The following is a 24,925-nucleotide window of genomic DNA, read 5'->3' on the forward strand; positions in this document are numbered from 1 at the left end:
AGGGCCGCATCACCTGCCGGGTCACCTGAACGAGGTATCACAGGTGCGTTGCCGGCCCTTTGAAAGACGGCTCATTTTTTAAAGATCCCTAAGTAGTACCGCTCCGGAAACACTGTCCCAGGAAGCTGGTTCCATACTTTAGTCGTGCGTGGAAGTTTCGTTTAAAGCGCACGGTGCTAGATTTCCAATCATCAAGGTAATGAGGATGAAATGACTGACGCCTGCGCGAAGTATACGGTAGAATAGAAACCTAGCTGTAGGCAACAATCCTAATAATTCATCTGAACACACAACAAGATGCAGCAGAGAGATGCAACATCCCTCCGCATTGCCAGAGGATCAAGCCGGTCAGAGAGTTCCCGGTTGCCGACAAATCTAGCAGCCCTACGTTGGATGCCGTCAGATGGAAGAAGCTGATACCGGTTTTTACCCGGCTGTCCGAAGGAGAGTTATGTATTGTTTTTCGAGCGTATATGTATGTTTGTATCTGTATGTGATACCCTCGTGTCCATGGGTGGCAGAGATTGCTTCCAATCAGGTGACCCGCTTGCTTTCCCCTCTTATATGGCTGTTTGTCTATTGCCTAAATAAATGAACGGTTATCTAAAAAACACCTGTGTTGTGTTTTTAGAACGAAAGGAAACTGTCAGAATAACGGTCAGTATTACCCAAATCTTTAAATACTTATGCAACCTTGCTAAATAAATTGGTGTAACATTCGTAACTTTTAGGCTGGACACTAAAAAACACACACACGTCATCTTCTTTAAAGTATAGTGTACCTAATCGATTCTACTCTTAATTTTCAGGCTTTCAGTTAATTAATTAATTATTATTTTAAAATTTATGACGGTGGAAGCATTCTACACTTCCACTGAACGTAGATATAGTTAGTGTTTAGTATTGTAACTAAGGGACCCCATACATTCCCTGTATTTTTATTATTATTTTTTTTGTTTTTTTTCTTTAATTGTATAATATAGTTTTTTAAGTATTTTATTTGTAATTATATTATTATGAAAAAATGACTTTCTGCCAAGTTTCTTGCGGCGCATTCTTCTTGGCAATGATGGTCTTTCCGAAAGCGCTGGTAGTTTAAAAAATGACGTGTAAAAGTGCCCATTGCGGCCTATTTACTGAATAAATCATTTGAATTTTGTATTTTGAATAATCAACACTTCGTAGTGGCCTGAATATCTATCTATGCATTCTGCCAAAGTAGCGAAGCGCGAAAGCCTTTCCGAAACCTCAATCTCAAAAATATTTAGGTGATTTGACTTGTTCAAATTATTTCTTGAGGCAAAATACGAGATCCACTTTTTCTTTTAATCACTCAGTGTTTCTTTAAAAACTGTTCACTGAAAGTACTGACTGAAGCGCAAAAATTCACACAAACTAGGTATTGTTAGCAAAAAAACCTTTCAGCTTTAAAAGAAAAGAGCTATTTTCTTGAACAATGTCTTTTTTGCGAGCTCCATAAAAATAACGACTCGTTGTATAAATTACTTATTCTCGAGATATCTAAGTGCTGTGGGCGTTGTAAGTATTTAATTACTTTAAGTTTGCATATCGAAGGTCTTTCTTTTTTAAGAGTTGCCTTTTGTAATAATATAAATACCCATTTAATTACGGAATAATATTTCCCGTATGACAGAATGTCGCTGTTTGTACCTTTCGATTAAGCTTTTTAGTTTGTATTTTGACATAGCGCTCCAATATTTAAAGCTAATAATAATGGTAATTTAATAATATAAATAAAATAAATTACCTAAACCTCTGTCGCACTCGCACTGTATACCTATTTATATTTTTTCCGAGCCATGTTGTGACAGGTAGTGACATCTAGTAGATATTGTGAGGACTAAAGGTGAAATGAGAGCATTCGAGCAATTTTTAAAACAGTTGGACGTTACTTGAACATTTTCTAAGCAAATTAGCGAGTAAAGATATCAAAAATGTTTCTAAGAAATGACGATTATTTTATTGAAAAAGTAATCGCTTCTAAGCTGTTCCAGACACTTCTTTAGCCAATGGCGCCACTGTTGCGTGAGGTTTTCAAGTGTGGCTTTCAAAGTCTGTTATTACGGGCGTGAAAACAAAGTTTAGATTAAACTCATATTGAATACACCTTAAAACCGTACCATAAAAATATCGAGCAACCACAGAGTTGCGTAGTCCCATTTTGTTCGAAAAAAAAGGGACGACAAAAGTTTCCTAAAGTCAAAACTGTCTCAAAACACAGACATTCATTGCCCCGTAACGCATAATTGCCATAATTAATTTCAGGTAACGAAAAATATTCACAAAATTATTCACATAATTATAAATAAACGCGCGTAGCTCACCCAAAAACTATGATAATATTTGACATTTCGGAGACCTCACGCTACACTAGCGCCTTTAGCGGCGTATTCATACGCGATAGCCTCGTAGGATAGCCCTCATTATTTGAATTGGCAGCACACAAATGTCAACTTTAGTATTGCCGTAGTGAATAACTTAAATGTGATCGGGGTAATTACACAATGAGCACAAAGCGTATTAAATAAAATGTTTAGTCTGTTATAACTACAATGATAAAATATTATACAAGATGTTAAATAAATTACTGAAAAACTCAGACACCCCAAAAATATTTTTTCATTTTTAGTTGATTTCATTTACTTTTGAATATCTTCATTATTTTATAAGATATTCGTGTATTTTACTAAGTCAGTAATTCTACTTCATTTTTAACTCTACACACTCTCTCTCTCTCATAAATGTACCTTAACATGTACCTATTTGTCAGTTGCGCTTTGATGTTTTAGAAAAAATCACACATTGATAGCAAAACGACCAGTATTAAATTATAAAAACAACCTCGCTAAAATATTTAATTGCCGCCTGTTGCAGTCGTAACTTTTAGACTGGGCACAACAAAAAGGGATTTAAAAACACAAACACAACCTGATGTAAAACAATAGTGTAAGTATTCCAATCTACTCTTGATTCTGAGCAAACTACTTTCTGGTTTTCGGTTATTTAATTATATTATGTCAATCAAGCAGTAAGTACTACAAGATAAACGACTTGCTTATCGACTCGATATACGAAAAATATTATTGGGAAAAAAAGAGTAGGATGCTTTGTGCCATAATTATTTTTCGTATATCGAGTACCCCACGTTTTTTTTTCACAATAATACTAGGCATGTAATATATTTCGTTCATTATTATTTTCTGGCTATATTAAGAATTATTCTTCTCTTTTTAGATCGATTTATTGTTAAAAGATTTTTTTAGTTCTTATCAAATTATCGTATTATAGCCCATGCATAGATTCAAATCAATCCGACGTTTTGAAGGTGAAAATCACGTACAGGTCGGATTGATATTATGAAACATTGCATGCTCATATTAAATGACCGATGACACTACAAAGATTCCGAAACATTACATAGATACGTACCTACCAAGCGAATAAAAGCGTGTTGAAATGTTAGGGTACTATACTTTCAGCGGTACACTAAGTGAATGCGGATTAAATTTTTAAAGAGATCAAATAAACAACAAACATTGATATCAGTCACTGCTTGTGATGGCAGGGTAATCAAAATAATGACAGGAACGTAAACGGGGTAATTGTAAATTCTACATGACAACCCCGCACCTAGTACCGTACGAAAACTACACGACACTGGGACCGCTCTAACTCAGTGCTAACAATATTTGTTGAAAATGCTTACATCAAAATGGTAGAGTCGCTGCAAATGTTCTTATTCCTGTTCAAATCTAAATACAGACGAAAATTCTCGTGGTTCTCACCGTTCCTGTGTTCAGTTCTCATAGTGTTATTGTTTTGCAATGATGCGCTTGCTAAGTGTAGTGACCATAGCTGCTTAAACGGTGCCTGCCAGAACGAAACATGTTTGTGCCTGGAGGGTTGGCAGGGTCCAGAGTGCCAGTACTGCGGCGGGAAAGTCAAGTGAGTAGCGGGATCCCTGGCGACAAAGCGACGAACAGTTCACTGACCCATTTAGGTTGTCATTTGGTTAACATTGGTGCCCCAAACATGTACATTTACAATAGAAAGCGACTGGGGGATTATCCAATTATGTTCTTTGGCTTCTCGTCTTCAAACGCCTGAAGGTCGCGTCGGGTCTCGACATTAACCCTTGCATATTTATTTAACTTTTTTCCTAGGTCTGAGGCAATGAAAACAATTGAATTGAATTAATTGTTGATCTAAGCGTTCGGTCTCGCTTCACAGCTGCCCTGCCGCCACTTTAACGTGAAACAGGCTATTGTAAGGCTAAAATGATGTCATAACTGTGTGTGATCCAATTTAGCAATCTTATAATCAAGTGCAGTACAAAAGTGTGCAATCTCCCAAGGATTCTGCAGCTGGTTATGCCTTATGCAGACTTAAAACATGGATTAAGTATCTTATAATGTTAAAATGGGGTTAGACCATATCACTATTTATCAATCTTTTTGCCGTACATTCATAACAGACAAACATTTAACTTAAAGCCTTAAGATGTCATTCAATAATCCTCAACTCATCATTTCCTTTATAATTGTTTGTATGAAAATTTATTTTGGTGATAAACAAAATTCAATGTTAATTGGAATTATTGTGTGTACTAGTAGGTGAGTTATTAACTGATCATTTTACTGAATTATTTTATGCCTGACACTTATTGATGTGATTCAAAGTCAAAGTCAAAATATCTTTATTCAATTTAGGCTATAACATGAATGTCAAAAAAAATCTACCTCTGGATTGTTTCTTTTGGGGCATTCTTCTTGGCAATGATAGTCTTTTGGAAAGCGCTGGTATTTTAAAAAGTTGGAAACCCTTGATATTGTCACTTCAAAGTTTAATATCTCAAAAACGGCTAAACCGATTTTGATAAAACATGTCTAAGAATCATCGCTAGAAAACCTGCTTTCAAATAAAAAAAACGCCTTTCAAATCGATTTAAGAGCTATGGTGTCACAGACAGACACACACACACATAGCGGTCAAACTTATGACGATGCGACCCACTACAGAATTAACATTTTAACTATGAATTTTATCATTTTCATAGTGTCAGGCTATATTTAATATTAAATTCTTAATCATCTATATCATCTTTGGACCAGGGCAGTTTATTAAGCAAAGGAGATCTATATATAGTTCATTCATTCACGGGCTGTGAGTCTAAGTCAAAGGAGATAATAATAAATAACAAGTCATTAAATTTCTTGTATGACCGAAAAAGATCATGTTTAGTTATGACCGAAATTTGACCATGTGACTCAATCTGATCATTAACCTGCATTGGGTGTTTCATGGTAGGCAGTTTTTTTTTATTCAACTTGATGGCAAACAAGCAAGTGGGTCTTCTGATTGTTAGAGATCACCACCGACGGGACGGGATACCTCAAGTGCCAGTAATTTCACCGGCTGTCTTACTCTCTACGCCAAAACACAACAGTGCAAGCACTGCTGCTTCACGGCAGGATTAGCGAGCAAGATGGTGGTAGCAATCCGGGCGGAACTTGCACTAGGTCCTACCAACTGCATACATTACTTTGTAGCTTGTGCTGCCACCAGCACTAGCGCTGCATACCCTGCTGCCTACACAATACTTGACATAGCCTCTGATTATGGAATTTGACCATGTGATCCCCCTTGACCATAGAAGTTGACCTTGAGACCCCCTGGCTATAAAGTTGGACCAGCCCTGGGGTATAACAAGAAACTGGTAATTTGATTTTAATTTTTTTTAAAGTAATCGTCACCTTAAATAATTTATGAAATGTTTTTAACATTGAATGAATCATTGATGCCTTAGTTAGGTTAATGAAACAGCTGTTTCCGTCATTGTTTTATGTAAATGAGACCATACTATCTACAATCTCGTTTTGCATAAAAATGTTATGCTGAAATCCGAAGCATTTGAAACCATAGAAAGGCTTGGTGCATACATACATAAACCTTCATAATGAGTTAAGAAAATGTACAGTTATAGTTTGCAGGAGGACAATAATTCAATTGAATTTTTTTCCTTGATCTTTTTTGTCAGCATTGCATTGTGTGCCATTGCAAACTTCTTCAAAGCTAATTCAATTCAATTCTTGAATGTATAGCTCCATCGATACTATTGACGATTCCACCAATGTTGAGGTTGGAAAAGACATTCAGTTTATTATTAACTATCAGGTTATTTTGAATCTTGAATACATATTATTTCTGCTACAGTTCTACCTAATTTCATTTGTTATTATGTACGTTTGAAAATGCTGTGTCACTTACAACTCTGGTCGAAAAGAATTTGTTTAAAGCCATCCCGCAGTTACTGTTTTCTGGGATAAATGATATCCTATGTGTTAACCCCTCCTATGCTTAGACGCCGAATTTAAGGCTACCTTTTTTTTTTTAATCAGCTGAATTTGTGCTTATTAAAACAGATGAGACTAAAATTCAGAACTTATTTTAGTTGCCGCAAACAAGCGGTTTTAAACTATCTGTACCAAATTTCATGCAAATCTGCCGAGCTGTTATTGACTAGCAAACACAATTGACAACCCTTGAGATACATGGACAAAGGTTAAATCATCCCTTAAAGGAGCCAGGATCAACAGTTCTATAGGTAAAATAAAAAAAAACTTAAGATGACATATTGTATGTAGTAGTAACATGTCCGTATAGATCAATAGACATTCCATATTCGAAAAATGACTTAAGTCCCATATCAATCCTCAGCACTGCTACGTACAACAGAGGCCTCATTGTCTACTCTAACGCATTCTGAATCACATTCATTTTGACCACTCTTTTCTGTCACAAGGTATAAGAACAGGATTGAAAGAGATAGTTTTATTATTTATTCTTATAAGACAGGGTTACTCAAAGTGGGGTACGCGAACCCCTAGGGGTTCGCTATTCGATGGTAGGGGGTTCGCGACAAGGTTTACGTGACTCCAAAAAAGTGGCCTAGACTACAAATGTTAGATATTTCTCCAAATTTGTTCAGAAGTTTTGGTTTGTTTGTTATTTTAAGTTTGTTTCAGTTGGCCAGATGATTCTTACCTATATTTGTTACCTTTTATTGAAATAAATAATATTTATATTGATGGTAATTGAAATAAAAATAACCTTACTTTCTCCAACAGTCAATTTTATTACTTTCTTTGGAAGGTAGGGGTTCGCTATCGTCTAGAAACTTTAACAGGGGTATGTGGAGCCATAAGTTTGAGAAACCCTGTTATAAGAGATAGTGAATTCCATCAAACATCAGCGCATTAGACAATACGGCCTCAGTTCATACGAGTCAACCTTGGAAAAAGTGTTTACTGGCATATTTTATAGGGCTACCGTTTTCCACAATGACGAACGATAATGTTTAGTGAGTTTTCAAGTTTATACTGAAACGTATCATGATATCTGTTTCAAATATAACACAAACAACCTGCCCTCATAACAGATGTTTTTGGCATTTTAAGCTCCGTCTCAACAATGACGAACGATGAATGATGATAAGTTTTTAATGTATCATGCTATCTGTTTCAGACTAACAGAGCCAACCGGCATCATAACAGATGGCCCGGGCAACTACAGCGTGAGCACCCAGTGCACATGGCTGATATCGCCGCCCTGGCTGGGGCCGTCCCCGCCAGCACTCCGTGTGAGGCTCGAGTCCTTCGCCACGGAGTGCGGGTGGGACCACCTGTATGTTTATGACGGGGACAGCGTGCGAGCTGAGAAGCTGTTAGCTGTTTTCAGGTAACTTTTATTCCTCGTCAGCTCATTGTCTACAACCTTATAGCCTCCTAAGGCCCAGAGTCCTTTATACAGGACTTATTGTAATTTTAAATTTAACTATCATAAATGACATAAAGTTTGATGTTCATAAATCAAAATTTGACTTGGGTGTTAGGAGGATAAAGCTCGACATGCTTCAGGTATTTCACAGCCCTTCCTCTAGGAGCAACGAACGCGATGAGCAGTGGCGCGCAGTGCGCGTGTTGCAGCAGCCGCCGAGTCGCGTTGCTCCTAGAAGAAGGGCTACGAATTAGCCCGAAATAGGCGAGCTAAACTCGATTTAGGACGCGGTTAAACTTTCATTTAATATGAGTGAGTTTAACGGTAGTTTCATGATCAAAACTTTATAAAGTTTAAGTTGGACCTCATATGGACTTTCATACCATAAGGCTGCGTTTCCATCAGAGATATGTGAGGAATGTGTCGGTCATGTACCAATAGAATCGCTTCATTTACACACATTTCTCGCAACGCATCCTCGCACATCTCTGGTGGAAACACATCCTTTGAGGCCTTATAAATAGGCTCAGAGTTGCTCATCAAGCTAATGAAAGGCTATGCTCGGGGTTTGTTTAATCTACGGGTTCGACTCAGAAATAAGGAAGTACGTAGAAGAACAAGTGTCACTGACATAGCCATTTCATGATCACACATTTCTTGCCTAAAAGTAGCTATTATAAGGTCGCGGGTGAGCAAAGTAATTGTTTAAGTTCATTGATACCTCCGCAAAGTAACGTCTGGTTCAATAAATGATGATGAGCTACATGGACTCATATGTTGTCGACTTGTCGCAACGTGTGTGACTTTTTAGTTCTTACTCCTATGCCAGTGACATGTATTTGTGACTGCTGTGGGATATGCGCTACTAGCGTAAGAGCTTAGTAGATCGCATTCGGCTCCGGCAACGTTCCGCTAAGCCCTTACGCTATGCCAGCCTTTTTTTTTTAATGGCTTTCACTCTTGCCGTGATAGCAAGACTATTTTGCCAGTGTCGGCGTAGAGACATTACACACGTGAGGAGAATGTTCGGTTTATGAAATTTTGATCCTAAAACAAGGTTGATGGTTTTTAGTAAAATATGGCTCTGTCCATTGGAGGACAATTTTGCCAGTGTCTAGTAGGTTTTGCCGTTGTACGGTAAAAAAATCTAAAACGAAATATGAGAGGTAATGGTGGATGAACGATGACAGCGCGAATCATCGCGTATTTCGGCCTAAAACAAATAACATATGTTATGGACGGCACAAAGACCACAAAGACAATTACTTTTTTTTTTAATCTTAGGGTATTGGAAGAGTGTACGAATTATTTTGACACGACATGCGTGTCACTGGCATAGGAGTAAGAACTAAAAAGTCACACACATTGTGTCACTGGCACCGGAATGTATTACCTCTGTGACACGTACGTGTCACTGGCATAGAAGTGACTGCTGTGGGATATGCATAGGCATAGCGTAAGAGCTTAGAGGACCGTTGCCGGGGCCGAACGTGTTAACCCAAGGTTTTCGTCATATTCCAGCGGAGTGATCGAGCGCGGCGAGTCGGGGTGGACGCGTCAGGTCATCGCCCGCTCTGGCAGCGCCCTGCTCCACTTCTTCTCTGACGACGCGTACGCAATGGAGGGGTTCAATGTCACGTACGCTGCGTACTCCTGCCCCTCCGACGACCATAGGACTAATTGTAGTTGTAAGTGTTTTTTTGCACTATAAGTTTTTGGTAAAAATTTCATTTTTAATATGAGCTTTTTTTGCTGACTGTACTTGCATTGTCACCCAAACTTCAAGTCGATGCCATTAACCGTTGAGTTCCGTCCTGTGGAGACGATCCTGGCTGGACTACCAGGATGTCACTACCAGATTATTGTATTGTCATGTAATTTACATAATTAATTTATGTAATAATTTACATAAAGAGTAACAAGCATGGATCCATTCGTACAAACTTTTGCGTTTATGATATTGATGGGATTTTTTAATTAAGTTTTAGTTTTTAAATAAATAATAAAAACAAAAAGAATGTTTTAATTTATTCACAAAGCCAAAAATATATCATATCATAACAAAATACAATGAAAGAAACAGATAAAACATAATTTGTTAAGAGGTAAAGGACTCAGCAGAGCTGCTGGTTTTCAGTCCTCACCTAAGTCTAATTAGTGTAGGTACTTTTGTAAGTGCACTAATTTTTATTTCTTTTGCAGCCCATGGTGAATGTGACGAAGGCACCTGTCGGTGCGAGCCGGGGTGGACTGGCGTTGCCTGCGACCAGCCGCTCTGTCCAGGTACATTATAACCAGTAATCGGAAACGGAACCATCTAGGCGCCCCGGACGAGTCATGCCTTTGGCGTCCTTTTTAGATGCGACAAACGACAAATGGTGTATCTTACAACTTTCATCATTGAAGTCCTGTTACCCTTGTTAATCAACTGACTTACTGATAACAAGTTTGTGGTTATATTCGGAATACGCAACACGTCTTGAACAACGATGTCGTATTCGCTGTCGCTTCCTATTATAGCAATCTGCACATCACCGCTGCACAACACATGAACGCTTCCTTCCTGAGATATGTGTGCATAGGAGAAATTCGTGTCTAGACTTTTTTTTTTATTCAAATAAGTGTTATTGTTTCCAATATGAGTTCATCATCAAGTGACATGGTATTATTTCCTTGGATTTATTTGAGAAAAGCACTATACAAGCCTCGTCCGCGAACAGGGATTGTCGGCTTCGTATCTCTAGATGGACTCGTTAACACTCTGCCATCTATTACTACTCGGCCGGCAATCCCCTATTCCCATATCCTCGCGGTCTCTGCGGTAATGTACTATTTACTTTTGCCACAAAAATTCCGCCTATTAATACAAACCCATTCATTCCAGACGACTGCAACTCCGCATACGGCGGCGGCACTTGCACCAGCACTGGTTGCGTGTGCAACCCGTCGCGGACGGGCGAGGACTGCGCCCGCGACGCCAGCGCCGCCGGCTGGCTGTGGCGGTGGCGGGAGCCCGGGGAGGGCGGGGAGGGGGGCGCGCCCCCCGCCGCCGGGCACGCGCTGCTCGCGAGGGGGGGCGAGCTGATCAGAGTCGGGGGGGAGAGCTTCGCGCCCGCGGATTTCATGTACAGGTTAGTTCATTATCTTTAGCTGAGATGTTTACTGTTGAACAAACCCACAGTGAAAGACAACTTACCACTTGCATCAAGCGGTTGGCTGCATGCTTTGAGATGTCGTTGTTCGCCTAAGAGTGATGTGGTCTGCTTTGCTAATGGGCTAATGTCCTAAAAAATTCTAATTAGAGGAGGAGGTGGTAAGACTGTGCAAGGTCCGCCCGGATTGCTACCACCATCTTGCTCGCTAATCCTGCCGTGAAGCAGCAGTGCTTGCACTGTTGTGTTTCGGCGTGGAGAGTAGGACAGCCGGTGAAATTACTGGTACTTGAGGTATCCCATCTTTAGCTTCTAGGTTGGCAACGCGTCTGCAATACCCCTGGTGTTGCAGATGTTTATGGGCGGTGGTGATCTTTTACCACCAGGAGACCCACTTACGCGTTTGCCATCCATTATCGTATAAAAAAAAATTAGAAAATATTCGACACGTAAATACGTCTTCATTTGTCAAAAAATAATGAAGATGTATAATACTATTCAATGGAAAAAATCAATCGTGTAAACAAATGTGGCTACTGACATTGACCGACTTTTTTTTTTTAATTTTGGCTATACTTTACGATTGAGCCAGAACGCCAATGAAGCCATTCCCGAATTTTGCCGCGCTTCACCGTTGCTTTCACCGTTGTCAGTGTTTGTCAGTGCCAAGGTGCAGTTGTAGGGTTGCTATGGTCACCCGATTATGTTTAGCAGGTTGACAGGTTGACGCAGTATGTCCTATTCAATCGGTAAAGCAATGTCATACTGAGCAAAGGAAAATAGATCTTAGCGTGACGAACCTTTTTCTACTCCGACTGTACATTTTCACATACAGATATAAAGTAGCGGACAACATCTGGGAGCCGATGGCGAACCATGGTGACGCGCCGGCGGCTCGCTTCGCTCACTCCGCGGTGTTACACGAGGACGAGATCATCGTGTACGGCGGGGTCGTCGCGTCCGACGAGCCTGAGAGGGGGTGAGTTTGTTTGCCTCTCTAGAAACCGAAAGGCAACCAAGAAACCATCCCAAGAAACGCAGCGTTGTTAGAATACAATTACAATACAGTTATAATAACAATACACAACTAAGGTCGCCACTTGTTCTTAGTGAATTTATTTATTTTGTATTTCCTAGTTTTTTTTTTGTCGTATCATAAATCTTTATTGGTAGTACTCAATTTTTATGATTACTTACAGTGTTACTAAACCTGTTGATAAATTTCATTGTAAATCATTGTAATTGTATTGTAGACACTAAAATTGTTTCCATGTAAGTGTACCGATTCAAATAAATTAATAAATAAACATGTTTATGTGATCGCTCAATGAAAAGAGTACTAACATTGTTTTAATTAATGTGCACGTAACATTATATTTGAAAATTGATTGTATTTAAAAATAATACGACGTTCGCAAGACCGGCAGTTTGCTGATTTTGGACCGTTGCGTGATATAAGCAGTTTTTCTATGTTGTCACGAAGAAATGTTTTTTTGCTTTTTTCTTCTTTAATGTTGTTAATTTTTAAAGTGATTGACTGACCCAGCATTAATGTAACCCAGTACAACATTAATCAGCAGGTGTTATGGGTTAAAGTTCCCATCCATTAGAAAGCCAGAATAAAATTTCATCATCCTTCATCCCGGCCTATATACGTCCCCCTGCTGGGCACAGGCCTCCTCTCAGAATGAGAGGGCTTGGGCCGTAGTTCCTGCGCGGGCCCAGTGCGGTTTGGGAACTTCAGATGTCCTCACGATGTTTTCCACCGTAAAGCTAGTGGTAATTTTCAAAAGTAATTTCGCATATGAATTTCGAAAAACTCAAGTGCGAGCCGGGGATTGAACCCACGCCCTGTGCTTGAGAGGCCATAGGTCAAACCACTAAGCCACCACGGCTTTTTTAAATTGAAATTTGCCCCCTGTTTCACTATGCTTTGATTTGTTTTATGTGACAGATATCTGTGACGCCGTCTCTGTTTGCTTGGTCCGAATAAACAGAGACGGTATGCCATTTATCTGTCAAATAAAATTTATCAATGAGTGGTGAAACAGACCCTTAACCTGACGAATAATCTTTCAAATCCCAGGGGCGGCCTGGCCGGCCTCGAAGGCAGAGCCGGCGAGGTGACCAACGAAATATGGCGTCTGAACTTAGCGGCCCAGCACCCGCAGTGGATCAACGCCACGCCGTCTGGCTGCGGGAACAAACCCGCGCCCCTCAAACACTGCGGTAAGTAAGGTTTAGAGATGTACAGTCTGCAGCAGATGTTCAAATCCCAGGGGCGGCCTGGTCGGCCTCTAAGGTCGAAGTGGGTGCCGACTGTCTGCGGGAACCAACCCGCGAAAATAAATGTAATCGTTAATCTTACCTATTTATTGAAACCTATTATTTTCAATTACAATAGATATACGACTACAAACTCAAACGAATGATTCGGTAGGTAGTTATTTCATGTATTAATCGCGATAATTTCAGAAATCATTATTTATTTATAAAAGGAAGTAGGGAGGTTACCGTTACCATTTCGCAAAATTATTGCTCCCGAACTTAGTGCCGTGCGGCCGACATACATCGCGTCGCGCACCGGACTGCTTTCCTGCGGTTTTCCTGCAATCTGCGCTTGAGGGGTGGGGTAACTCGAACCGGTGCGGGGCGGAGCGTGGCCATTCTGTACGTTAGTACTATATATTCTGTGCCATCAGTCCGGGTGCGTGCGGCAGACATGTCCAGCCCAGTCCCACTGCAGCTTAGCGATCTTGACACCCATATCGGTTATACGGTTTTGGACCGCACTCCACTCTGCATTGCTCGTTGGCAAACCTTGAGCCTGGACCTTTGAGCTTCGGTTAATCAAACAGTATAAATAAATATAAATGTATCAAATATTTATTCTCTGCGGGGGTTTCTCTGCGGGATTGAATCAGAAATGATGATATCTGCAGTAGAACTAAGGTTACCGACATAGCCCGAAGAATTGCGAAACTGAAGTGGCAATGGGCGGGGCACATTGCTCGCAGGACTGATGGCCGATGGGGTCAAAAGGTTCTCGAATAGCGTCCGCGGACTGGGAGACGAGCTGTCGGTAGGCCTCCAACAAGATGGAGCGACGACCTGGTTAAGATCGCGGGATCGCGGTGGATGCGAAAAGCACAAGACCGGTCTGAGTGGAGAGGCCTATGTCCAGCAGTGGACGTCTTTCGGCTGACATGATGATGATGATGATGATGAAATATTTATTCTCGATGATGTAAACGATATTGTATTGAAATTCATTCCAATATGTATTATTCAGGGGGCCTGGCAGTTTCGGGGCACACGGCAGTGACGGTTCGCTACAACGACAAGTCTGTTATGCTCGTGTTCTTCGGCCACTCGCCGCATTATGGATATCTGCATTTAGTACAGGTATTTATTATAACATTTTATGGTTTGTTTAACCACAAAACAAAATTTTACAACACATAAAAGGTTTAACGACTTCAATTGATTTTGTACCATATTGTAAATTCAGTGAGGTCGAATATTTAGGTACATTAATGTGGTCGCTATATGTACCTCTTTGTGCTTACCTGGTCGCTGTATGAATCGGAAATGAGGAGATACTTAGATGAACCTTCACCGACATAGCCAAGCGAATTAGCTCGTTGAAGAGGCAATGGGCAGGGCAATGATGGACGGATGACCTGGTTAAAGCCGCGGGCTGTCAACCGAAGCAACTGGAGGTCTATGGAGGAGGTCTATGTCCAGCAGTGGACGTCCTACGGCTGAGATGATGATGATATGTATGTACCTAATATGCTTGGAAAAGGGTTAACCCCTCTCGCAAAAAGAGGGGTTTTATAAGTTCGACAACATGTCTGTCTGTGGCATTGAAGCTCTCAAACGGATGGACCGATTTCAATGCTTTTTTACGTGAAACGAGTTTCCATGCTGTGGTTCTTAGCTATGTTTCATTAGAATCGTTTCAGCCTTATATGGGATATTGATCTTCAGAATGACAATGTTGGGGTCTTTCAACTTTTTTAAGTTGGCTAAGTTATTTATAATAATACTGAGCGTCAAAAAATCTGGCCCTCAAATCTATTCAGAAATAGGTAATTTTGTATGTAGTGGGAAAAATTTAGGTCCGCTGTGAAAATTTTTCGCCATAATAATTCGAGCAATTATAAACAATATGTCCACTGCTCCTTCTAAAACCACTGTTTATTTTAGGAGTACCACATAGAAGAGGGTGTGTGGGTGGCAGTCCCAACGGTGGGCTGGCCGGCGCGCGGCGGCTTCGGCCACACGGCCGTGTGGGACCCACTCTCCGACCGCGTGCTGGTGCACGGGGGACTCGTGTCACAAAGCGAGGCCACTCAGGTCAGTTACCTATGGCCTCTCAGGCTGAGTATCGTGGGTTCAAACCCCGGATCGCACCTCTGACTTTTTCTAAATTCATGTGCGAAATTACATTTGAAATTTACCATGAGCTTTACGGTGAGGAAATGTACGGTTGAGAACATTTAAATTTATTCGTGGCATCACGTCGGCTCATCGAATTATTAGGGGCTGTTCCACCATCCATTGATTAGTGTTAACTGACGGTTAAATGTGATGCCGTCTCTATTTGTTTTGTTCGAATAGACGGAGACGGCATCACATTTAACCGTCAGTTAACACTAATCAATGGATGGTGAAACAGCCCCTTATTGTCAAAAGTGCTATGAAGCACTTGCAACTCCCTCTTGGTCATTTTCTTGGCTGGGCGAACGCCCACTTTTACGAGCTACAGCCAAGGATGCCAGAATTCTGTAAATAGTAGAAACTAGTTCATTTTCTTTACTAAAATGGTCCACTGTGTACTTTTTCTCCCAAGTTTAAATTTGAAGTATAGATATTTACAACAAGTTTTCTCAAAGCTTCTTGTTTCGACGCCATTTTTACAAATAATAGAACGTGAAATAAAAAATGAAACATGGTTCTCAATGGGGTTGCAATTACACCATAAACAAACTTTTTTCCTTAGGCCAGTAGTTTTTTTCTGAAAGCTTGGTGAATACGTTCTAATTTTTTGTTATCACCCGTTATATCAATAATCAGTCATTTATTTAAAAAAAAATGTATAAAGAAGATGGTTTACATATAATTTATAGTGCAACATGTTTTGTCAGAAAAATATGCAAAATATCTTAAAGTTGCGTGTATCGCTTGCATTTATAACAGTAACTATCTATATTGTAATCTAAATTACGAGTGTCATTAAATACCTTTGAATTATTTATAATTTTGACATTTTATTTAAAGTCGCGGCTGAATACAAGGCAATCGTGTGTTTCTGTCCACAGGCCCCGTCGGCGGCGCTGTATGAGTACGACTACCGACGCAGGTTATTTAGGCCGCTGCCGTCCGCCCCCACCCCTAGATACTTGCACACAGCTGCTATACTATCGCCAGGTTAGTCATTTTTAGTTTAATTGTCGGTTACCCAACGCATATGACAGATGGTATACGTACAGCAGACTGTATGTGACAGATACTTCGACTTTAGAGTCTGCACACCGCGTTTTTGAACGCAGCGTCGAAGCGCGTTGACTGCGCGTTTCTGTTTCTATAAACCAGCCGTACAACTCGCTCGCTGTTTTTTTGTTTTTTTTTTCTGCGAGTGTTGATTTGGAATGTCGAGTGAGCGAAGGATTCTAATAATTGGATCACGAGTGAAGCGAGTGCTTCTAAGTTAAAATCCTGAGCGCAGCGAGTAATTCAAAGGTACGAGATGCAAAGGCAAACTTTGATCTCGTGTGATACTTATTACTCCACCTCGGCAGCGAAAACATATTAAAGGCAAAAAAAAACCATGTTATTTGCAAAACAAACAGAAGTTAAAATAAGTCAGCAAAATCGCATTTTGCTTACATTTTTTAAATAGCAAAACTTGCCTGTTTGAGGTGCTGAGCTGAGATATCATGAATACTCGTCAAAGCCTTTTAATAAAGATGCTCGTAACTTGTCTTTGATTTTAATGTTACAATAACTATTGTTTTGCCGTAGGCATTATGCTGGTGTTTGGCGGCAACGCCCATAACGACAGCGCTGCGGCAGCCGTGACCAACCCGGCAGGCTCACAATGTTACTCCGCCGGCGCTCTACTCTATGACATAAGGTATGTAATATAAACAGTAACAAGATTTCAACCAACATTATTAGATATAGGGATAACATGACATTGTGATTTCATAGTTTAACCCCTAATAAGACCCCGTTTATTGGAGCATACTACCACAGAATCAAAAGCAGCTATCGAATACATACCTGGCGAAGGATATTAAAGCTAGTAGTATTTTCAGTAATTACAATGAATATTGTAACTTATTACTAAAACAATAAGGTTGAATTTCCAAAACAATGCATGTGGTCGCTAAATCGCCTCTACCTTATTAAGGGTTAATTCCTCAGAAACTACTGAACCAATTTTAATGACACATAGCTAAAACTACCGCAGCTAAACTCGCTTTCACGCAAAAAACAATCGCATCGAAATCGGCATAGTTCTCCAGACAAACCGAAATTGGCATCAAACTATAACAGCCCTCTTATTGTGGGGGGGGTTAAATTAACGTCACTGTAATTATATTAACTATTTAAGCTTTAATGATATTATCCGCCGGTCTCTTGCTACGGTCAATGTGCCTGCTATTTTAGAGCCGACAGGCATATCTAGAAATGACGGCAAGAGGCCGGACGGGATGTCTCTGATTTTGTGGAGTATGGGACGTGTGCTAGTGTGGGATGCAACTTGTGTTGACACACTGGCCCCGTCACATCTCCACCGAACATCAATAAGGGCAGCAGCAGCAGCAGAAATGGCAGAAACTGCCAAAGCAGGAAAATACAGTGGTCTCGGTGCCGAATATAGTTTTGTACCTTTCGGCGTCGAGACCCTTGGTCCGTGGGGCCCTGGCGCTCTGAGTCTCTTCAAAGATCTATCAAAGAGACTCGGACATACCACAGGAGACCGAAGAGCTGGCAGGTTCCTCGCTCAACGCATCAGTCTTAATCCAACGGGGAAATGCTGCCAGCATCTTCGGTACCATGCCGCAGGGTCCATTTTTAGATTTATTATAGTTTTAACTTATTTAATTTTATTGTACAGTCACGTCTAAAAATATGTATACAAAAACAAGGTTGCAATAATATATAGTCATACATTGTATCAAAAATATTTATCTATTACTGACACCAAAAAATTGTATTCATTAAACTTTTTCAGTATTATGTAATCACAAAATGCTTCAGAAAGTTGCATACTTAAATAAATTCCATTTAAATGTATCCACCTCGTAGGCAAAAATAAGTATACATGAATGGGTTCCATATACATATAACCACACCAATTTGGCAAATATTTGTATACGCCGTTTGATTCATAAATATGTAAACACGATTTGATATTTTGATTCGTTTTGAAGAATTACTGTTTTGTTAAGATTACATGTCTGTCTCTTTCGTAACCTGCATGCGGGCAGGGACATACATACTACGAATCCATACTCCATTAAAATAATATTATATACTGGTGACCCGTTCCGGTTACGGTATACATAGACACCGTGAATCACACTATTTATTTGTGAAAACCGCATCAAAATCCGTTGCGTAGTTTGAAAAATCTAAGCGTACAGACAAAAAAGCGACTTTGTTTATACTATGAGTGATGAATTGAAAGTAACTCTGTCTGTTCCGGTATCACGTCGAAACCGACTGGTTTCGACTGTCAAGGGGCTGAACATAGGGTACTTAGTTTTTATCTCCAAAAGCAACCCTTAAGGGGAGAAAATGGGGGATGAACTGACTGGAGTGAGCTGGATGAAATTTGGTATGGATATATTTAATTTTTAATACACCATCAAGATCACCAAATACTTGGAAACGTCCAGAGTGGTCATTAATATCGACTAAGCCAAAGCGATCAAGTTGTTCGGGTCATCCACTGAGGACAGATCCACTGAAGCATCTATAATTTGCAATCTTTAATCATTGTAATTTTAATTATAGAAGACAGCTTCTGAATGACGATGACAGAATGGCGATCTTGCACTTGACAGTATAAGTATATGTAAGTAATTGATTTTAAAATGAAGTTCTTCCATGAAGCCAGTGACTTTCTTTTATAATATATAACCTATCTGAAGTTACAAACAGGTAGTGTTTTCTATCTTTAGTCTATACATCTTTATCTATTCACTTTAATGTGAAGTGTTAGAAGTGTGGACAAGTGCGGCTCTACCACTAACAATTAACAATATAATTAAAATAAAAACAAAAAAATGCTTAGTGCACCTTTCTGAGAATGACCCTAAACTGAAATACTCAATATTTACAAGTCAATTCAATCTAAGGACTGTCAAGTGCGTCATAGAATAATCGTGAGATAGACGTATGCAGTGACAAGTCCGCACTGTTTTCGTGAATTGTCAAATCAGTTAAATATACAACTTACGATTCTATGCCAGTCAGACAAGGTTTGTTGTTGCAGTCTGGATACATATTTATGAATCAAACGGCGTATACAAATATTTGCCAAATTGGTGTGGTTATATGTATATGGAACCCATTCATGTATACTTATTTTTGCCTACGAGGTGGATACATTTAAATGGAATTTATTTAAGTATGCAACTTTCTGAAGCATTTTGTGATTACATAATACTGAAACAGTTTAATGAATACAATTTTGTTTGTCAGTAATAATACATATTTATGATGAAAATGTGTGGCTACATATTTTTCAAATTTTTTTGTGTATACATACTTTTAGACGTGACTGTACCTAATATACCTTATATTAACATAATAAAGTATCTAATAAATGTCATGAACAGAATACGCATGAATGTCTGTTTCGATTGTATGTTTGTCTGTCAGGTGTGCGACGTGGCGAACCATCCCGACGCCGCCGGGCGCCGCGCGCGCCGCCGCCGCCGCCGCCATATTGCCGCTGCAGTCCAAACCCACCGCCATTATTTATGGGGGGTAAGTCTGAACGAGTCAAACTACGTGGAAATTGTTTTTTTTTTTTTTACTAGAGTTTACCCGCGGCTTCGCACGCCTAAACTATTCGATCTAGTTGTTACAATTGAATTAGTTAAAAAAATCCTGTGGGAAATACCTAAATTTATATCGTAATCTTCATTGAGGTGTTGTGTTAAGAAAAACTATCCCGTGGGAATATTGGAATAAAAGTAGCATATGTGTTATTTCAGACATCCAGCTATCTACATACCAAATTTCTGAATGACTTTAAGCCCAGGCCCAGCGTAATCTGGCGCGCGGCAATGAATGGGTAACAGACTGCAATGCAGGATAACGAATAGATTTCTTTTTCCCTGAATGGCAACACTGGCATGGATAATAGATCGCTCGTTTTTGGCTTGAAATTCGAACTTGTGATTTTATTTTGCTTAATTTACAAAATTAACACACCCAATTTCATAGTTTCTCAAGTTTTTCGCGATTCCCAAGGTCAAAGAATCGAATTGCTTTAAAATTCCAGAGAAATAATGCGTTGTTAGGGAGAAACGTGTCAAAATGGTGTTGTAGAGCGCCATCCTGCTCTATCTCGTTTTATTGGTATATATATATATATATATAATGGTGTAGTTAGCATTTAGCAGTCATGGACATGGAGTAGGTACATTCGAGTGGAAACTGCCAAAGAAAATGGAATTACAAAAAAAAGTATGCAAATGCAAAAAAATGTAAATGCAAAGTTTTTGAGGACGAGTGCTGTGGAATAAAAGACCGCGAATGTGGTAGGTGCATTCAAGCTGTTCAATTGTACTCTAAAATAATAATACTATATGTATAATGATAATAATAGTGTGTGTGTGTAATTTGAATGACATAAATAAATGTTAGCGTAAAGTACCTACGCGCGTGCATTGTTGTATGGAATAAAATGTACATATGTACATACAGTCGAGGGAACGAATCACGTACCAGGTGGAGACTTTGTACTACTAATGTCATGTTGACATCCCATACATTTGCCAAAGAAATCATAGCGAAATTGATTATGAAAAGGAACGTCCAGCCCTGGTACGTCATTTAGTTTCCTCAACTGTATGCCCAACAGTGGACGTCTCAAATGATGATGGTGATTTTTAATGAAACATTTTACGTAACTTGTAGTATTTTGTTTTATTTACCTTGTTTTTACAAGCTTTTATTTAACTTGCCCTGTTTGTTTATTTACTTGGTTATTTCGGTTAAATCTTAGAAGCAAAATTTGACCCACTTTCAGTGGTCCGATTGACTTGAAATTAGGCACACTTACGTAAATTTGGTGACGATACAATAATCTGGTAGTGACATCTTGTGGTCCTGCCAGGATCGTCTCAGCAGGAGGGAACTCCTTAACCGTTAATAGTACCGACTTGAAATTTGGTCCGGATATGCAGTTTAGATGACAATGCAAGTACAGTAAACAGAAAGTACAGTCTGCTGAAAATCTTGTATTAAAAATGAAATTTTTAAGAAAAGCTTTTTTTTTTCAGTTTCGACGGTAGGCTCCGGTCGGACGCGCTGGTGTTCCAAGCGGGCGCGCCTTGCTCGTCGCACGGTGACGAGGCGTCGTGTGTGGCGAGCGCGGCGCGCGCATGCGTGGCGTGCGCCTGGCGCGCAAGGGAGCGTGCCTGCGTGCCGGTCAGTACACTATCAATAGCGAATATTACTGCAATTTTCTGCCAACAGAGTGCAGCACTAGCACGAAACTGTATTTTTAGAGTATCTTAAATGCCGTAATATAATTATTATTTCAATTATTTTTTTGAAATATAGCTTTGAGTTATTTGGATTAATTAACTTTTTAGTGTTATTATTCTGTCCCGTAACTCTGGCAGGAGAGATCATTGATACACTTTGTTAGAATTTTTTTTGCTAGTAGCATGCTTAGGAGATGAGCCATGAAGGAAATGCCTTCAACTTTCACGACTGTTAACTTTTAGTTGATTTGTACCCCATAAAATGATACTTTTAATTAGTAACTCAGGAGATGCTACCATGGCAACAAGCTACACTTAAAAGTTGACCCATCTGCTGCAGCATGTCTTAAGCTACACGATAGTATAAACAACTCAAAAGTATGTTTTTTTAGACACCCCTTATTGCCTTAAGAAGGTTCTATCCTAAAATTAAAATTCCTTCTACTGCTTTTCTCGCTGTAGTGAACTGAAAATTGTGTTTCGCTCGGCTGTAAAGTTTTTTAGCATCTCGTGCCTTGAAACCCTCGACGTCGCTCAGGTTTCAATATAAGCACTCGCGCCAAACACTAACTTTCCATCCTTGCATAACAAATTACTATTGTTGCAGCTTGAAATAGCGGGGTGGAATCAGTCGTTTGACGGCACGGCGAAGGCCTGCGCCAGTGAGCCTGTCACAGGTAAGCTTTACCCAGATAAAAAAAACTCACTAATATTATAAATGACAAAGTTTGTAAGTCTGTTTGTTTGTTTGTTACTTTATCACGTCTAAACCACTGAACCGATTCAGATGATATTCGGTATACAGATAGTTTAGGTCCCGGAGGAGGACATAGGATAGATCCCGCGGGATAGCGATAAACGAATTCTGCGCGGACGGAATCGCTGGTAACAGTTAGTTATAAATAATTTTTTTAGGTACTTCCCATCGACTTAAAGTGGGGGTGATTTTTTTTCTCGTCCAACCCTATAGTGTTGGCTATCGTTGGATAGCTTTAAAACCATTACGGGTTTGCAAAGAGGATTTTCGATTCGTTTGTTTGCGAAATATTCAACTTTAAAGTGCAAATTTTCATTAAAATCGAGGTTGAAAAATTTTAAAAAATTCAGGATGGTAGTAAGTATATCAAACTTTCAAGGAAAACTATAACGCTAAGTTTTCTTGAGAATTATTAGTTTATGAGTAAATATAGCAGCCTAAGGTATAAAATATACCTAAACTTGGAAGATTCCGTATAAAATACGAAATCCTCAGAAAAATATTACTTAATTTTTTCTTAATGGCTACGGAACCCTATTTCGGGCGTGTCCGACACGCTCTTGACCGGTTTTTTTGTACGGAACCTTCGGTGCGCGAGTCCGACTCGCCAGGTTTTTTTATAAATACAGTATAGTATACTAGTACAGTAGAGGTATATCTAGTGACACGAGAGTTGAAGTGAATGATTACACACACAGCTACAACATGACATTGACCCATTCATTTCATTCTTCTCCTTTTGTGCTATCAGTTCTTTTTGTAGCTGTGTGTAATCATTCACTTCAACTCTCATGGCGTGGCACTACCTATAAGCAAGTAATAACCGGTTTACGGCAATAAAGGGTTTGTTTTCACAAGCTTTTATTTAACTTGCAATGTATGTATGTATTAAATTTGACTCACTTCTAGTATGATTGATTTTTTGGAGTCTTTTTGTATTTTTTTTATTTCAACTCCAAATTTGTTACTTTTACGGGTAGCCCGTGAAACCATATCGTAAATACAAACTGAGACAAGGATGCACAGATAAACCAGAAAAAGAGACCAGCACTGGGAATCGAACCCAGGTCCTCAGCATTCCGTGCTGCGTGCTATAACCCCTACACCACTGCTGGACAGGAATCTAGAAACGAATTTTAAATAAAATTTTATAGCACGCAGCACGGAATGCTGAGGACCTGGGTTCGATTCCCAGTGCTGGTCTCTTTTTCTGGTTTTTCTGTGCATCCATGTCTCAGTTTGTATTTACGACCACTTCTAGTAGACGGATTAACTTGAAATTTGCCATAATTTATATGTAAATCTGGTGGCAATACAATTATAGTAATGTCATCCTGGTAGTCCAGCCAGAATCGTCTCCACAGGAGGGAACTCCTCAATGGTTAGTGGCATCAACTTGAAATTTGGTACGATAATGTAGTTTACATGAAAGTGCAAGTATAGTCAACAAAATGTGCAGTCATCAAAAAAGCTTGTATTAAAAATGTGATTTTTAACAAACACATTTCAGATACACGTCGGTGCCAGCTGGCTACCAGCTGCGCGGCGTGCACGGCCGCCAGGTGCACCTGGTGTGGCTCCTGTATGAGTGAGCCGCAGCTGTGCCCCAGGCATTGGCCCAAGGTGAGTCTGTGCCCACATTTGACAAGGCACAATAAACTAGCTGCGACATTTGCCCTAGGTAATATGGTTTTTATACAGAACAAAAACTTTCCGAACATAATCCACAGGTGCCAACATAAGTAACACGTATTTTTAACATCTGTCACTGGCAAGTAAACGTCAATGAAAAACAAAATTTATCTTAGATTTTTTTTTCCTTCTCATGTTTCCCACTCGTCTATTGTTGTTTACCTTCTATTTACGTTTGCCAAACTTTTTACTAAGGTATGAAAAAGTTTAGATTACTATTTTCTTCTAATTTTGTATTTTATTTAATAAGTATTTAGTCGTAGATGAATTATTGTATGCAACGTTGTATAAGTAAGTTAAAAAAAAACTCGTGGCGTCTTCTTACAATTTTCACTACGCTCACATCGTAACTCACACCACTCGCCTTCTTTGACCGCCGTTATACAACTGTTGCATGAAATACTCTACTCATTGTTAAAAGATGGCGCTGCTGGTGGAAGAATGCGCGGGCTCCGGGGAGTTGCCGCGCGACGCTTGTGGCCGCTACCACTCCTGCGCAGCCTGCCACGCCCACCAGCACCATCACGCGCACGTACGTACACACACACACGAACACAACACTCATACACCCACGCACAATCAATCGGAGAGTTATAATTATCACCTTTTGACTTTGCCGTAGTCAGGTAAAAACAGGGAGCGGGAGAAAAAGAGAGATATAGGGGGGGAAAGGAAATATCTGACACATTCTATCGGCCCTAGTAATAGAATTGTACCAGATATTAACGCACGCTTTTTTGTGTCAGATATTAGTGCTAGTTACTGTACAACAGAACTAAACGAGT

At 39.7% G+C, this 24,925-nt stretch overlaps 1 protein-coding gene across 1 annotated transcript in view; it reads left to right on the forward strand.

Moving 5' to 3' along the window:
• Positions 1-3,668: 3,668 nt before the first annotated feature.
• The window catches only part of dsd (attractin-like protein dsd), a gene marked incomplete in the record, with an annotated part of 43,375 nt that continues 22,118 nt past the window's right edge, over positions 3,669-24,925 (forward strand). Inside the window, 16 exon segments of the mRNA XM_074107331.1 lie at positions 3,669-3,966; positions 7,546-7,758; positions 9,319-9,485; positions 10,000-10,080; positions 10,682-10,928; positions 11,785-11,928; positions 13,036-13,178; positions 14,242-14,354; positions 15,162-15,311; positions 16,277-16,385; positions 16,980-17,091; positions 19,854-19,961; positions 21,485-21,632; positions 22,299-22,368; positions 23,959-24,071; positions 24,562-24,672. Of these exon segments, the coding sequence (XP_073963432.1) occupies positions 3,734-3,966; positions 7,546-7,758; positions 9,319-9,485; positions 10,000-10,080; positions 10,682-10,928; positions 11,785-11,928; positions 13,036-13,178; positions 14,242-14,354; positions 15,162-15,311; positions 16,277-16,385; positions 16,980-17,091; positions 19,854-19,961; positions 21,485-21,632; positions 22,299-22,368; positions 23,959-24,071; positions 24,562-24,672 (2,262 nt within the window).

This window comes from Choristoneura fumiferana, chromosome 25 (assembly GCF_025370935.1).
Source record: "Choristoneura fumiferana chromosome 25, NRCan_CFum_1, whole genome shotgun sequence".
NCBI classification, from domain to species: Eukaryota; Metazoa; Arthropoda; class Insecta; order Lepidoptera; family Tortricidae; genus Choristoneura; species Choristoneura fumiferana.